This window comes from Lepidochelys kempii, chromosome 9 (genome assembly GCF_965140285.1).
Source record: "Lepidochelys kempii isolate rLepKem1 chromosome 9, rLepKem1.hap1, whole genome shotgun sequence".
NCBI classification, from domain to species: domain Eukaryota; kingdom Metazoa; phylum Chordata; order Testudines; family Cheloniidae; genus Lepidochelys; species Lepidochelys kempii.
In genome coordinates, this window is record NC_136388.1 from 63,805,204 (window position 1) to 63,821,001 (window position 15,798).

A 15,798-nucleotide genomic window follows, 5' to 3' on the forward strand; every position below is an offset into this window, starting at 1 on the left:
GAACCAGAAGCCAGGTGGATGCTTAGAAATAGGATGGACAAAGGGAAATGAAGGACATGGAGAAACTGAGGTGGAGGCATGATAGGTTCAGAGAAGCACGGCAAGAAACTGGCCAGGTGCATGGAAACCCACATGCCCTTATGTCCGCTGTAGTGGACAAGTGGTCTAACCCAGTCTCCTGTTTCCAACAGTGCATAGAGCTGAATGCTTCTGAAATAGTCCTATGACCTCCAGTGTTACAGTAAGTACTAGATAGGGGATGTTTCTGCCTGACCTCACCTGCTGAGCAGCATATACTCTGAAACTTGCTAATTGGTAGCCCTTGAATTTTTTTATCCTGGTGAGTGTCACTGCAGATGCTAGTCTTATTTATAGAAGCTGCAGCTTCTTGCTTGAGTCTCATCGGGCTGTCCTGTAGGAGCAGTCCTGACAGGTTGATTGCACGCTGTGTGGAAAGGTATTTCCTTTCATCCCTTCTGATTTCATTGAGTGCCCCCTTTTTGGTGTTAATAATAAAATAAAATAAACAAGAGCACCTGCCTGGTCTGCTCTATGCTACTCGTGATTCTCTCCTCATTATTGCCCATGATATTCCCCTCTCACTGCTCCCCCTCCCCCAGACCTTGTGAGCTATCATTCTAACCCTGACATCCAAAGTAGCCCGCCCAGGAGCTCACACAATGCAACACTTTTGGTATCTTTGGTTTGGCTTTGCTAATGGTTTGAGTGCTTTCTGGAGGTCAGCCTCGCTGGAGGATGTCCTTGTTTGCTTACACATGGCTTTACAGCCTGCACTGGGGGAAGAAAACAGCTAATGAGACTGAAAGGAGGCTGTTTCTCTCCTGCAGTGCCTTGCATAAGATTTCACCGAGATCGTCTGACTCTACCACGTTAATTATGCCGTCTCATCTGCTTTTAACATCCCGTGTCCACGCCTGTGCCTTTTTAATAATAATCTCGTCAGTGAGCATGCAGACAGGCTGTGCTTTTACTAGCCAGAGTCTGGCTGATGTCATGTCTCAACTCAAGAAGTTTCCTGATTCCCTTTGGGAGATGGCTGCTAATCGGAAGCTAAAATATACACTTCTGGGTCATGTGCTCTGGAGCCAAGGGTGAGTGAATTGGCACACCAGGCTTCACTGCTGTGCAGAGACAACAACCTGCCAAGGTAATAACATCCTGCCTTAGCGTTCCAAGAGGAAATGACATCACTAGAGGCCAGGAAATTGCATCATGAGGAATGGCTCAGTGTAAAGATATATGGGGAAGCCTCAGAGCAGTGGAAATGTCTGATTACTCTGACTGGACAATGACCGCGATGAGCAGATCTTGGCGTTTGCCAAAAGGGAAACATCACAAAGCCAAGGGGAGAGGATGAGAAGGCAGCAGGAGATCAAAGCACTGTAGTCATTAGCCAGTTAATCCCCCAAACATCCACGTGAGACTCTGTCTCTGATTGGGGAAATGGGAGGTTAAATGATTTGCTCTAGGTCAGTGGTTTTCAAACTTATTTCATCACGCTCCTGTCAGGCAGTAACTGCAGACTATTGAACATTCTCCATTCTCCCAGGGAATGACTGCAGACTACTTCCCCTGCAGCCCCTTTCTGCTGCCAATTTCCTGGCTTTATACCAGCCCCACCTATTCCTTCATAGCTGGGCTCTAAACTTCAATCGGCCTTTCAGTCCCAGGCTCTCCCTCAGGGGCAGACTATCAAGTTAACTGACCTCACTTCACCTGGTCTGCCTTGAGTGGGGGTGGACACCGCATCACAGGGCCCCCTGGTACCAGGTGCTGTACAAACACATAGTGAGAGATCACCCCCTCCCCAAAGAGCTTACAGTCTTAATACACACAATGGATGAAGAAGGGGAGGGGAAATAGTGGCAGAGAGCAGTAAAGTGGCTTGCCCAAGGTCACAGAGTAGGTCAGTGGCTGAGCTAGGATTAGAACCCAGCTCACCTCGCTCCCAGTCCACTGCCGCAGTGTGAAGTGGGAAATGCGTGTTGTCTGGACTTCACAGCCTTTCCATTCAACTTCGTCTGATTATTCATAGCAGCATTAACATTTTCAGTATGTTTCATTTGCAGAAAATACTGGCATTCTCCAATGGCCGCAATAATAATTCCAAATCTCCAAGGATGTTAACCAAAGACTATTCAATAAAGTAGATCAAGGGTCTGCTTTATATTGACTCTGAGCTCAAGTCCCATTAAGGGTGCACTTTTATTTAAACTATTTACTTTTCCCCAACAATACAATTTATAGGTTGAATTAATTCTTACCACCATTCTAGAGCAAGCAAAGGGGCAATAAAAAGAAAGCCAATCCTAAGTATTTAACTGGTAAACAAGAAATTAGAAAAAGAATAGTCCAGTCATACTCCAAAGCCCCCTGAGGTCAGTGGAAAGATTCCCACTGATGTCCAGGGATTCTGGTTGAGGTCCGTGAAGACGTGGGGACACATCCTCAGCCATTGTAAATTGTCATAGCCCCACTGAAGTCAACAGAGCTATGACAGTTGACACCGGTGGAGGATGTGCCCCATAGAGTGTGATTTTTCCACAACTCCCAGCGTTGATGTCAATGAGTGTGTCTACACAGGGATAAAAGGCCTGCAGCATGGACACAGCTGGCCCGGGTTCCTAGGGCTCAAGCTAAGGGACTAATAATTGCTGTGTAGCCATTCTTACAGGGTCCCAGAGCTCAGGCTCCAGCCTAAGCCCAGACATCTCCACAGCAATTTTCCAGCCTCTGAGCCCAAGTCTGCTGACCCAGGCCAGCAGTGGGGTTTTTTTACTCCCTGTGTAGACGTACCTAATTTGTCTTCAACAGGATCAGAATCAGGCCAATGCTGAGTGGTTTGGAAAAAAAAACCCATAAAGGGGTCAGATGCACAGCTGGTGTAAATCAGCAGAGCGCCACTGAATTAAAAGCCAGCCACAGCAGAAAAGGGATGATCGCTGAAGACTCGTCACAATAGGAGAACAAGGGTTAGATTGGTTTCCTGACCCAGTGCCAGTTCAGAGCCCCGTGGGCAATGCTAGCTCTTGTTTAACTGGACCATGTGCACAGCTAACTACCCCTTTTCTACAGGCAGTTTGAGTTGCTCCCTAAGGATACGTGCTGTTTTTTATGTGTGAGTGAATTTATGGGCTGCTGAAAGTCAGAGATGAATCCCACTGGCTTGACCCAGACATAGTGCAGACTGGAGCTGCATAAACTTCCCCCATGGACAGCTGTGCCAATGCAGATCTGTACTGACCGGCAGCACATCTGGCTACTCCAGTCCTGGAATCTCTGCCAGTTCACCTCCATCTTGGCCTGCTACTTCCCCCTTTTATTCCAGCTCTGCACAGGAAAACCCTAGCATGGCTAATGTGGTTGTGAAGAAGAAACAAGTGGAGCAACGGCTTATGCATTTAATAGGCCTCAAGTGTGCTGCTGATTTTAAAGTGTTTGCTGAAGTGTCATGCCAGCTCCCATGGTTGGAGGTATGGCATGCATCAGGTTTGAAGATTTCAAACAATGTCATTCATTTTATTTTAGTCCAAAAAGCATCTTTAGTGCTTATTGCTACTTAATAAGTAGGTTATGATTGTCTCATACTCCCCTATCAGGATCAGGGCCCCCTTGTACTGGGTCTGGACAGCATCCTTCCCTGGAAAACTTACAGTGTAGAGAATTGTACAATGCAACTTTATGTTCTAATAAAAGTACTTAACTACATAGTGCTTTAAAGCACTCTTGGAAGATTAACTAACTAATCCTCAGCACAGCCCTGGGGAGTGGGGAAGCATTTCTGCGGAAAGAACTTGACACAAAGGGAGGATTCCTGACTTTCCAAGGGCTACACAGCAATGCAGGACTGAATTCAGAGAGGCATCCAAGGCCTTAGCTACATGGTAAAGTTGCAGCAGTTTAACTTAAATTGGTTTTAAACCCATTTAGTTAAAACAGTGTAAATCCCTGTGTAGATGCTCTTATTCCAGTTTATTTTGACTCATCTTAAATATGTTCCCAATCAATTTAAAATAATCTGAACTAACCCATTTCAAATCAAATTAAGAATGTCTACACAGGTTTGCACTGGTTTAACTAAATGGGTTAAAACACTGATTTAACATCTCTGCTTTGGAAGTGAATTAAGCTAAATCAAATTAAGGTCACTTTAATTCTGAAGGAGAGTGTCTACACAATGGTTTAATATAGTTTAACTAATCCACTTTCAATTTCAATAGTTAATTTGGATGAATTTTCTTGAGTGTCCCCATGTAGATAAGCCCGAAATTAAGATGCAACTTTCCCATGTCGACAAGGCCTAAGTGAGTTGAGGAGAATCAAAACTGCTGTAATCCATCATTTCTTCTGGCCAGGTCATCACACCTACTTGGCTGCTCTTAGACTCCTATAGGCTCATACCTGCTAATTGATGTGTAATTCATGCCCCACCTATGTATTGCCCTGAACCCAGCCCAGAGTCTAACGCAGTCTGAACCTGTGTAACGGACATATCCAGGGCCAGCAGAGAGGCATAGCATGAAAAGCGACTACGGGAAAGTCCACACTAGAGTGCTACATCAGCGCAGCTGCACCGATGCAGCTGTGCCGGTGTAGCACGTCTGGTGAAGATACGCGATGCTGACAGGAGAGCGCTCTCCTGTCAGCATAATTACAGAAGCAGAAGCTATGTTGGCAGGAGAGCATCTCCTGGCAACACAGCACAGGTGTGGACAGCGCTTAGGTCGCTGTAACTTGCATCACGCATGGGGGGTGGTCTTTTTTACAACGCTGAGTGACGTAAGTTACATCGACTTAAGCAGTAGTGTAGATCTTCCCTAAGAGAAGGTGTCAGTAGATTACATTACAGTAGAATAACTTCTACCCTACTTTACTTACAGCTTCTTCTAGCTCCTTAACGTAGAGTCCTGCACGCACCTGGGCAGTGCGTATAAGTAGGTCTAAGGTAAGAGCACTTAACAGTGTGAGTTTAAGCTAGTAGAAGGAGGGTGGGGGTGGTCTGAACTTGGCCTGCAGTCTGTAAATTACAACGTTTTAGACTCCTCTGCATTCGCAAGGTCAGATTCCAAGTGATCTGCAAGAAAAGATGTAAGGTAGAGACTGTAGGGTATGAGTCTTAGCAGAGTAATTTACAAAAGAACCAAGAGAAGGTGTAAATTACACCAGTTTAGAATTCTTTAGAGTCTCCTCTGAATTTGGCCCCCATTGTCACAGCTGGGATTAAAATTCCTGGCTCCCAGTCCCACACTCAACCCCCCTGCTGCCTGCCTTGCATATACCTTCAGAAATACATTCCCTAATGTTCTGCAGACATTAGCAGCGGGAGAGCTGATGGTGGCAGCGGATGAGAGGGAAAAGAGGTTGGCAGTCAGTGAGGAGCAAAGATGGAGGGAGGTTTCTGCAGAGGAGAAGGCTCTCTCTCCTACAGCGGGGGTGGGGAGTTGTGAACAGGGACAGGAAATAGGCAAAGTAATGGAAGATGTATTATTTTCACCTTCAGATAACTAGCTGAATGAATTGCTTTTGGAATTATCTATCTACATATACACATTCACTTCTGGGCTGAGACTGTGCATATGAAATTTTGGCTGGCAGGGTAATTTGGGGGAAAAGAAGTCATTTTAGAAGGAAAATGCCACCTCCACTAGAAGTAAAACACTGCCAGCCTGAGTCTCTAATGTACGGCAAGGCTGCTTGAGGACAACCTTTTCTCTCCCCCTCTGCGTTTCCTGCTTGTTATGTGTTTCAGAGAGATGCTCCGTAGCGTTGGGTAATGTGTATAGTTTTGCTTGAGCAGTGAATACAGACCACACCATATGGATCTCAGATGACATGATAATAATTCCGAATGCAGCTTAGCAGCCTGAAATAAAATTGGTCACTGAGCTCAATTACCATTTCATGCATATGCAATGAGGAGACATGTTCTGTGCAGCACAAAGGAAACTGTAGATTGAATGCCGTCCGCCCACATGTTAATTGCATCACTTAACACTGTGTAGGCAGCCCTGATCCCCTCCATTCTCTACTTCTGCTCTTCCCAAATATCCTGCCTCAGCTACACGAGTAAAACCGGCATGAGCAGCCTTCTCGGAGCAGGCCTCCGCTAGTGTCGACACAAGAAAAGAATAATGAATGGCAGATGAAATGGAGCAGAGTGGCATAAAATCAGCTCCCGGTGATGGGATTGATTGAGTGTAGATGGCAGAGCGATGGGGAAGCGCTGAATGGCCAAATCAGATCTGAGTCCACAGGACTCCCAAATAAAGAATGTCACATCGCCCCATCTGGGCTTTGGATAACTACACGTTGTTACAGCTGGAGTTTTGGCGGCCTTCAGGCAGCCAGTCTTTGCAGTGACTGGTGGTTCTCGTTAATAGTCTCTGGCTGTTCCTTTTGCACCTGGTGTCATACTGAAGCATGTGTATGTATGTTGCACCAAATATTGCCCAAATGGCTGGAGTGATACTTAGCTCTTAGAAGATGTTCCACTTCTTTATCATCTTTCATCAAGTGATCCAAAAACATATTTCACACCATCAGTTAATCCTCACAATGGCCTCTGCAATATTGTCAAAGGAATGTTTTGCAATAATCATTTTCCAGGTGGGGAAACTGAGGCACAGAGAAGTCTTGCTCAAAGTCACAGAGTGACCCAGTGGCAGACAAGGAATCTGGAAATCCTGGCTCCTGGATCATGGCAGGAGAGACCCCTTAAGTTAATTGTATACGACCAGAATTCAGAGCGCAGATCTGTGCTGTGTCAGGCAGCACCTGAATTTAAGATGGCTACAATACCACATTGTACTGCAAGAGGGGTACAACTAGGGCTTGAAATCTAGGCGATCTAGATGATTTCATGAGCTTTCCATCATGTAAGATGGCAAAAATCCCACAGGCAGATTCTGCAAAAAATATATTTGCAAGCAATTTTTCCAGTAAAATCCACACCTTTGCTTTGCTAGTATTTGAGAAGCTTTCCAGGAACAGTTGTGCATGGGGAAAGGGAAATTTTTATGAATAATTGCGTGACTAGATCGTTATATGAGTATTCACATCATTCACGACCACCTTGAAAGTTTCTTGGGGGACTGGGAGTCAGTCGCTGTGGAAGCACAAGATCATGTGACTTAGATGACCAAACACGCAGCGCAAATAGGACGTTATGAATAGCAATAGTCACAGAGTGCAGTGGGTCAGGTGTCACCTGCAGGCTAAAATGTGTTTGCATAAATCATGCTTTGGCTAATTTTAAATAACAAACACATTCATAAATATCAACATCTACCCGTAGAGCATTCACCAAGGGACAAAGGGGACAAACTCAGCCAGTAATTTCTTCCCTGCAAATTGTTCACCCAGCTTTGCTCACAATATCAGCTGCAATTAGATGCAAAGCTGCAGTTCCCAGGAAGGCGCTACACTCACAGTCTGAATTCTTCCCATGCCATCAGAGTGCATTTAGGGCATAAATGAGGCTGTCGTCCCTGTCTGTCACGATGTTTGCTGGAATGGCAAATGGAATGGTTATGTTTCCATAACTGTTTTACAAAGATCCATTGTTGGCTGTAGTTCAACCCCCAACTTGGAGGGTCAGTGGACTGCTTTTCATCTGGCTCCTACCCTTTGATGCGTCTGTCTCAGGTGACCCTCCCAAGTTAAAACTCCACCCGCACTGTCATAGCATTGCACCGTGCCCAGGTACAGCCCCAGGGAAGGGCTCACAAAAGAAGGCCAGATTTTCAGAAAAGCTCAACATCTTTCACACTGTGCTCTTTTAAAAATCTGCCAGTGTCACAAGGGGATCTGCGGGGCACTGACCACTTCTAAAAATCTGGCTCTGATTTTGGGTACTTAGAAAATCTGGCCCTGACCGCTTCAGAAAACCTTGCCACCCATGCAGCTTGAGCCCAGACGTGAATGCTGAACCCTAGCCTAAACCTGATCCAGATCAGCAGCCTCCTCCGCCCATCTCCCATTGAGACCAGGTTCCCAGGAGCCGCACACACGATGAATCTACCATCCCTCGGCATTGCTGTTCTGCCATGATCTCATTCTCACACGCGGGGCACATTCAACACCAAGGACATTCATCGCTGGTCAGTTGACAGCAGAAGGACAACATTTCAAAGCGGGGAAGATGAAGCAGGGTGTCTAGCGCTCTGCTTCCCTCCCCACGTGGGGAGGACACATTTTTCAAGGCCATGTTTCTATTTTAATAGCCAATTTTCAGAAGTTGGTTCTAAACCAGTGGCAAGGGCAGCAGGGGGAGGACACGATGCAGTCATGAAAACTTGCACTGAGATAAATCAAGAGAGGGAGGGAGAGAGGTGGCAGAGTCAGACGTTGTTCATCGCCGTTCAGGAAGGAGGAGAGCTGGACACTGCCTGAGTGCAACAAGGATTTTACTGGAGTGGAGGAGATCAGGAAGGAACGGGATAGTAGTGGCTAGAGGCTATTGCAATCTCATGGCTAGTGTGAAATGAGTTTGGTGGTCTCAGCCCAGTTCCTAGTGGACATAAGTCCCCATCTCAGACAGGCATATTCCCGGCTGTCACTAGGCTTGACTGGGCCCTGGGCTCCAGAGGTCTACAGGCATACTGATGGGTGAAGTATGTCCCACCCTTGTTCCAGGAAGAGCCAGCATTTAGTCTCCAGAGCTAGCAAACCCTTTCACGTGCATTGAGTTTGCTTCAGTGGAATGGGAATGTAGACTAGACCCAAAGCACCTCAAAGGTGTGAACGGTCAGCTTGGCTCCTGCCAGCTGGGCCTGAGGGGCATTCTCTTTTGGCTCATCTGCTAGAATAGCTGCCTGTGAGCCATGAGGTTTCTGGTTCCTATCCCACTGGAGGGAGCATGCAGCTAGGATAACACACACCAGTGAACTGAAGCACTATGCTGGTCAAGATGAAGTAACTCCTGCATGTCACTACTGTGAGGCAACAATCCAGGTCATGTACTGACCCCGAATAAACTGCCTTTCTAGCAGGTTTCCAGTTTCCAAGCACTCAAGAGGTCCCTCCATGGGAAGCTGCTCAGTCACCCTGGCTGATAAAATTCAGGAGCACAGATAGTCTTGTCACTAAGGCACTGGCCTGGCACTCAGAGCAGAGCTGGGCGCAGAACAGAAATTCCCTTTCTAAACGTTTCATCCAGAGAACGTCAACCGGGGATGTGTCACCAATGTCGGAACTTTTTCCCCTTTTCTTCTCAAAATCAGAATTTGGCAGAATCAACCTGATTGTGTGATGCCTTTTGATTTTGACAGAACTGCATTTTCTGGAAAACTGTTCCATCAAAGCTTTTTCCACAGACTATTCATGTGACCCTCGGCCAGTCAGTTAATCGCTCCGTGCTTCAGTGTCCCAGCTGTAAAATGGCGATAATAATGTATCCCTGCTCCCACTCGTTGTCCGTCTTGTCCATTTAGAATGTAAACACTTCATGGTAGGGGCTGTCTCTTACTAAGCGTATATTTTAGAGGGCTTTCCCTTTACCCTCTCTCCGGTTCTTGTCACACAGACAGAAAGCAGACGACCAGAAGTCCGAAGTGCAGGCAATGCGATGTTTATTGGGGTTAGTTCCAAGCAAGCATATCCATAGCTCTACAAGCCAGCAGAGTCCGTTTCCCAGTGTTCTGTTCCAAGCTCTGACGCTGCATAGCGTTCACCCCGATGTCCCCCTTCCCAGCTCTGACGCCGCAGAGCCTTGACTGTGTCCCCATTCCCTATTTCCCCCCTTCTCCTCCTTAGCAGGCCCAAATATACCTGCAATGCACGCCTACAGTCCCACCCCCTTTGTACCCCATGGGAGGGGTAAGGAGTGAGGTTATGCTACAGTCAGAGTCAGGCATTTCTTTGGTCTTTTAGGGTTTTATACCTTCTCCCCAGTCCTCCCTTGTCCCTCCCAACTGGTTGCTTGACCTTGCCTTGAGATAGGGGTTGAGGCAATCGTACCGAGTAACACTTTAACCGCTTTTATCTGTTCCATTTGTACTAACAAATCCATCTGACTAGGCAGAAGCAACTTACACGGTCTTTGTCCTTTGTTTACACATATTATAAATATAAGAGTATCAAAAAGTCAAACCCAAAATTCTATCTCAGGCTGACAAACAAACCAATATACTAATAGTATGCACAATGCCTATACTACTGTACCCACATACTCTGCCTCCCTGGCACCTCAACTGGTGCTGGTAGGTGCTAGGTATAATAAATAACAGTAGCATGGGCAACCTGCCCATCTTCCCCTGCTCAGTCCACCCAGATGCCTTTTTCACCTTCTGTTTCCCAGGAGTTCTGGTGTGAATCTGACTCAGCGGCCCCAAGACCCTGCACTCTGGGCTTTGGCAGCAGAGCGCTGTGTGTCTGTTCCAGGCTAGATAATTCCTCATAATAGGACATGCTGTCTTGTCTCTTTTGGCAGGAATATACCATTGATATCTTCTTTGCTCAGACCTGGTATGACCGGCGCCTTCGCTTTAACAGTACCCTCAAAGCCCTCACTCTGAACACTAACATGGTGAGCCGCATCTGGATCCCAGATACCTTTTTCAGGAACTCCAAGCGGGCCGACTCGCACTGGATAACCACGCCCAACCAGCTGCTCAGGATCTGGAATGATGGCAAGGTGCTCTACACACTCCGGTACGTCTCGGGCATCAGCCACAAACGCAAAGTAACTAAATAACCCCTGCAGCTTTGTGCTGCTGTGCTGGAGCACAGAGGTGATGATGCAGTCAAGTCACAGTGCAAGAGGTTCCCAGGTGCTGTGCTACCATACAGAAAAGATGATGCAATGGTATCTCAGAGCTGGGGGTCACTGGGGGCTGTGCTGTGATCTAGCAGAGGGGATGCAGTGGTGTCTCAGAGCTGGGGGTCACTGGGGGCTGTGCTGTGATCTAGCAGAGGGGATGCAGTGGTGTCTCAGAGCTGGGGGTCACTGGGGGCTGTGCTGTGATCTAGCAGAGGGGATGCAGTGGTGTCTCAGAGCTGGGGGTCACTGGGGGCTGTGCTGTGATCTAGCAGAGGGGATGCAGTGGTATCTCAGAGCTGGGGGTCACTGGGTGCAGTGCTGTGATACAGCAGAGGGGATGCAGTGGTGTCTCAGTGCTGGGGGTCACTGGGGGCTGTGCTGTGATCTAGCAGAGGGGATGCAGTGGTGTCTCAGTGCTGGGGGTCACTGGGGGCTGTGCTGTGATCTAGCAGAGGGGATGCAGTGGTGTCTCAGTGCTGGGGGTTCCTGGTGCTAGTGGAGGTTACACAGATAGACAGAGAGATCAAAGAATGTTACCATCCCAAATCAGGATGAAAAGTCAAAATCATGGACATTTTTGTGAACCAAAAATCCGTTGAAATGTTTTATTTCAATTTTGACCCTGGTTTTTTTTACCTTAATTAGCTTAAATTTCTGCATGAGCAGTCATTTTGAACTGGAATTTTTTGTTTCAAAAATGTCAAAATGAACCATTTCAACAATTTCTTAAAAAAAAAATCCAAAACCTTTTTGAGTAAAAAAGTGTGGTGAACCGGACCCTTTCTTATGGGACCCTTTCTGTTTTCACAACTCAGCATTTTTTGACAACTGCTCTGTCAGAAAATCCCCACGTGGGTTTATTACACAGCTGTGTCTGAGGTCAGACTAAGCTGCATTGAGGCTGAGTCTTTTGTCTCACTTCCAGGCTGACCATAGAGGCGGAATGTCTACTCCAGCTGCAGAATTTCCCAATGGACACGCACTCCTGCCCACTGGTTTTCTCCAGTTGTGAGTATCAGTGCCTTAAATACGGTTTAAGGAAGAAATTCAACAGGGCCAAACCCTTGTACCAGGGAGAACAGACTCTGTTAGGTGGGTGTTAATTCAGAACCCATGTTCCTGTACCACTGGGCTTCTCCCAAACAGCACCAGCAACATACCTCAACCATGTCCTGGGGCCTCCTCCTGTTTCTGGGACAAGATTCCTTGCTACATTAAATTTCTGCTCAGTGCAATAGAGGGGGACTGGGGAAATGGGGATATTGGTTATGCTCCCTGATTATCTGTCCAGCCTTGGGGCAGGTTAGAATAGCCTGGAGGTCATTTTAACTTACACCAGTTGGCAGTGGTCCCCATGGGATCATCTACCAGTTGAAGGTAGCTGGAGCACAGTGCACACCAGCCAGGAGCTGTGGGGAGGATGGTGTAGGGGCCATCTATGATGACCCAATGGGGATTACCCCAAGCCAAGGGCAATAAAATATATCCCATGCCCTTTGGTCACCAGAGTGGTACAAAGGCACATAGCAGGGCAGAGATTCTGGAGCTCATGCTCCAGGAGTCTCAGAACCCGGGTCTACAGACATGGGGTTGCTGGGCTCATGCGACAGCATTAAAAATAGCCACGTAGCTATTCTGGCTCGGGCTGGAGCTCGGGCTGTGACTCCCTGGGCTTCAGCTGGAGCAAGAATGTCTGCATGGCTATTTGCAGCACTGTAGAGCAAGCCAAGTCTGTTGTCCCAAGCTCTGAGGCTAGCCGCCACGGGGTGTTTTTTTTCCTGTGTAGATGTACCCTATGGGGATGTCTACATTTACTCTAACCCTGGTTCTGTGGGACCCTGGTTAGTGGACCCAGTGTTTCCAAACCTGTGCCTTAGCATCCTCACTGCATTATAAAACTGGGTTTATAATCGCTGGACCAGGCCTCACAGCCATGCCAATGGCTCCGTACTGCACTATGCCGAGCTTCTGACTCATGTCTGTGGCTTGAGCTGCGTCCACACTTGGCTTGGACCCAGGTCACAGCGGGACTTGGGCTCTGACCCATCCCCCTATCAGGGCCCAAGGACTGGGTCCTGTGTGCTTGCTGGCCTGACCCTGCGTCAGACTGATTTGTGTGTGGACAGAAGCAGGGCTTGCGCTCAAACCTGAGTCAGAGCCCAGGCTCAGCATGTAATGTAGACATACCCCGTGCTTGGAGCGGGCAACGCTGATGGTGCCTGCTATCTACTGGGCTCCACCAGTAACTTAGCTTGGAGCCTGTCATCCCATTTCATGTCTTCGCAAGAGCATCAGGAGATGGCAAAGCAGATGTGAGCTTCATAACCTCCAGCAGCTCCCTCCCCACCTCCCTGCCCCATCACCCTGCCACTGACGAGATTCAGACCGCACGGCTGTGAGCTGCTTATGAGGAAAACAAAATGCGGAGGAGATACGGTCCCCTCATCCCCTCCCACCTCTTGCCCCTCCCTCATTCTTTGCTAATTAACAGTACATTCCATGCATGCTCGACAATTAATTAGAAACACAGTTTAGTTATGCTGTCAGGCTCTCCCTGTCTCCCCTCCCCCAAGGAACTATCATAGAGGTGTCAAGATCCCTGCTTCAAAACAAGTTTGACATTTCATTTTACAAATGAAGCCAGGAAGCAGCCACTGCTGCAAGGTGCAGCTGCTGGGGAACCGGAGAGATGCTCAGGCTGGGAGGTGGGTGGAGAGGCAAGGAGAAGCACCAGAGTAGAGCTTTGGCCTGGGTGCAGCCATTGCTGTAGCTGCACCGGTACTAGCCCTAGTGTAGCCAGGCAAAGCCGCTACGTGCACTGGGGCAAGCAACATCGGTGCTAATAGCAGCTTCGGCTGCCGACGCTGGGATTGCAGCAGTTCCGGTCACTGGCCACTGATGGCTGAAATTGGGGCTTGCCCAGTGTAGACACGGCCTTAGGGCGTTTTGTTCACTAGCAAAATATCTCCATGTGGCGCCGGTGAAGTTCTACCGTCACCCGTTTCCCAGCGGACACCCCAGGAGCGGCTCTGCATGGGCAGCTAAGCTCCCCTTTAAAAGCAACCTGATTTGAGGAGGTGGGGTTTGAGCTTCCCCAGTCCCACCTGGGAAATCCCATGCAATAGCACAGCATTACTTCTGGGGCACGTCCCAAGCTCCTTGAGGGTGGGGGGAGGGGGCTGCAAGTGGCACCGATGAGGAATGAAGGGAATGGAATGAGGTCACCCCGCTGCTCCCACTGTCAGTATTTTGAGTCACCTATAACAAAGGGTCTGGCTGTAGGGCCGGGTGATCCCCTTTGGGTACAGGATGGAACCCAGGAGGCAGCCCTCCGGATAGATTGTTATCAGATGTAAGCAGAGGAACCCATCTCACGCTTTGGGGTCACATCGGCCTTTGGTTCCCGTTCAGCTCGGACTGAACCAACAGCCTATAGGTCTTACAGTAAATACAACGCTTCTCCTGCACCGCTGCTCTGGCCTCTGAGGGGTATCATCTGTCAGGGGCTCTCCAGGGACTGTTTGCTGAAACGCAATGGAAGAGAGAGTGCATACGAGTCCCAGGGACATGTGTAGGGCGAGCACTGAACTCCAGTGTGGCATGGAGCCAAGAGACAGAAGAGCTTTGACAGCAGTCCCTTAAGCCAGCCGCTGGTCGTTTATTACAGCCCAGCCTCTCTCTCTGATCCAGCTAACTGACTGCTGAGGTGCTGCTCATTAGGGGAGTCTGTCTGATGCTGTTGCCTACCATCTGTGATGCTGAAGCCATGCCTGGCCCAAAGCAGCCGCAGCCCCCCTCAGATCACACAGAAATGGCTGATCTGGGGGCAGCAAGCAGTGAACCTGAAGACTGAGCCCATGCCCTAGGCTGCCCAGGAAAGAAGGGCAAAGGGGAACCCCATGCCCTTCAGCCCAGTATGCAGCTTCTCAGCACATCTCCCAAGGGTTTGAGTGGCAGTTACTTTCTTAACTGAATTTAAGTATGAATGAAAGTGATTGATAATTCCTCTGGCCTAGAGCCCTGAGCGAGTGTCTCCCAGGCAGGGCTGCCATTGCGCCCCATTGCTGACATGTCCTATCCCCTTCCTTCCCATCTTAGACCAGCTTAGCTCTGCTCCACCTCTGTGCCCCCTGTTAGTCCCTGCCTGTTCCTTCACACCAGTTCTTCAAACACCTCACTCCAGACCCAACACACCCGCTGTTCCACCCAGTCCTTCCTGTGCATCTCGACCCTGATCTGCAGCACCCCATTATTCCAATCCAGGGGCCACCCCCCCCCCCGCTGACCTATAGCATCTAATCCACTTCTAGTACTTATCTGTTTTCAGCCACAGAGCTCAGCATGCTTTATGGAAGAGGTCAGTAATATTATCCCCATTCTACAGATGGGGAAACGGAGGCACAGAGAGAGGAACTGACTCACCTACGGTTAACCAGTAAAGCGGTGGCAGCGCTAGGAATTGAATGCAGGTCTCCTGAGTTGTAGTCCAGTGCCCTATCCCCTAGGCCACACTGCCTCCCCGCACTAAATTTTTCATTCCGATCCTGCAGCCCCCCCTCCGCTATGCCATAGCCATGATCTCCCATGCAGCAGCACCAGTGCACCACAATCCTGACCAGCAAACCCACTGTTCTCCCAATTGGGGGCTTCCACACCAGGTAACTGCACTAGAGTCAGGGCTTGGATCCCACCCCTTAGTGCTGGATTTGACCCCTTACTCCTTTTGGCCTATTGGGACACAGACCAAGGAGAGCCAATTTACAACACAGAGAGGGAACCCCCTGCTCTAGTGAGCTACCTGCTCTACGGTCTCCTCTCACAGAGAATGGTAGTCGCTTACCACGTCAGCCTGCAGGGATCAGGCATGGGGGGAGGGGGGGAGGGCGGGTGAGGGACAAAGCTGTCAGAATAGCTCAGTAGAAGTTTGCAATGTACAAATGGGAGTTGATGGGGGGCTGAAATAACCACAGCAGAGAAGAGTGAGCCAACGCAAAAGCGTTAAACTAGAAACAACAGTC

General features: G+C 48.6%; 1 protein-coding gene across 5 annotated transcripts in view; it reads left to right on the forward strand.

Moving 5' to 3' along the window:
* Positions 1 to 15,798, forward strand: part of LOC140917590 (gamma-aminobutyric acid receptor subunit gamma-4) — a 110,844-nt gene that overhangs the window by 75,280 nt on the left and 19,766 nt on the right. For all 5 annotated transcript variants that reach the window (XM_073360731.2, XM_073360730.2, XM_073360732.2 and 2 more), the window contains 2 exons: positions 10,451 to 10,671; positions 11,706 to 11,788. In XM_073360731.2, coding sequence (XP_073216832.1) covers positions 10,451 to 10,671; positions 11,706 to 11,788 — 304 coding nt within the window. The remainder of the gene's footprint in view (positions 1 to 10,450; positions 10,672 to 11,705; positions 11,789 to 15,798) is intronic.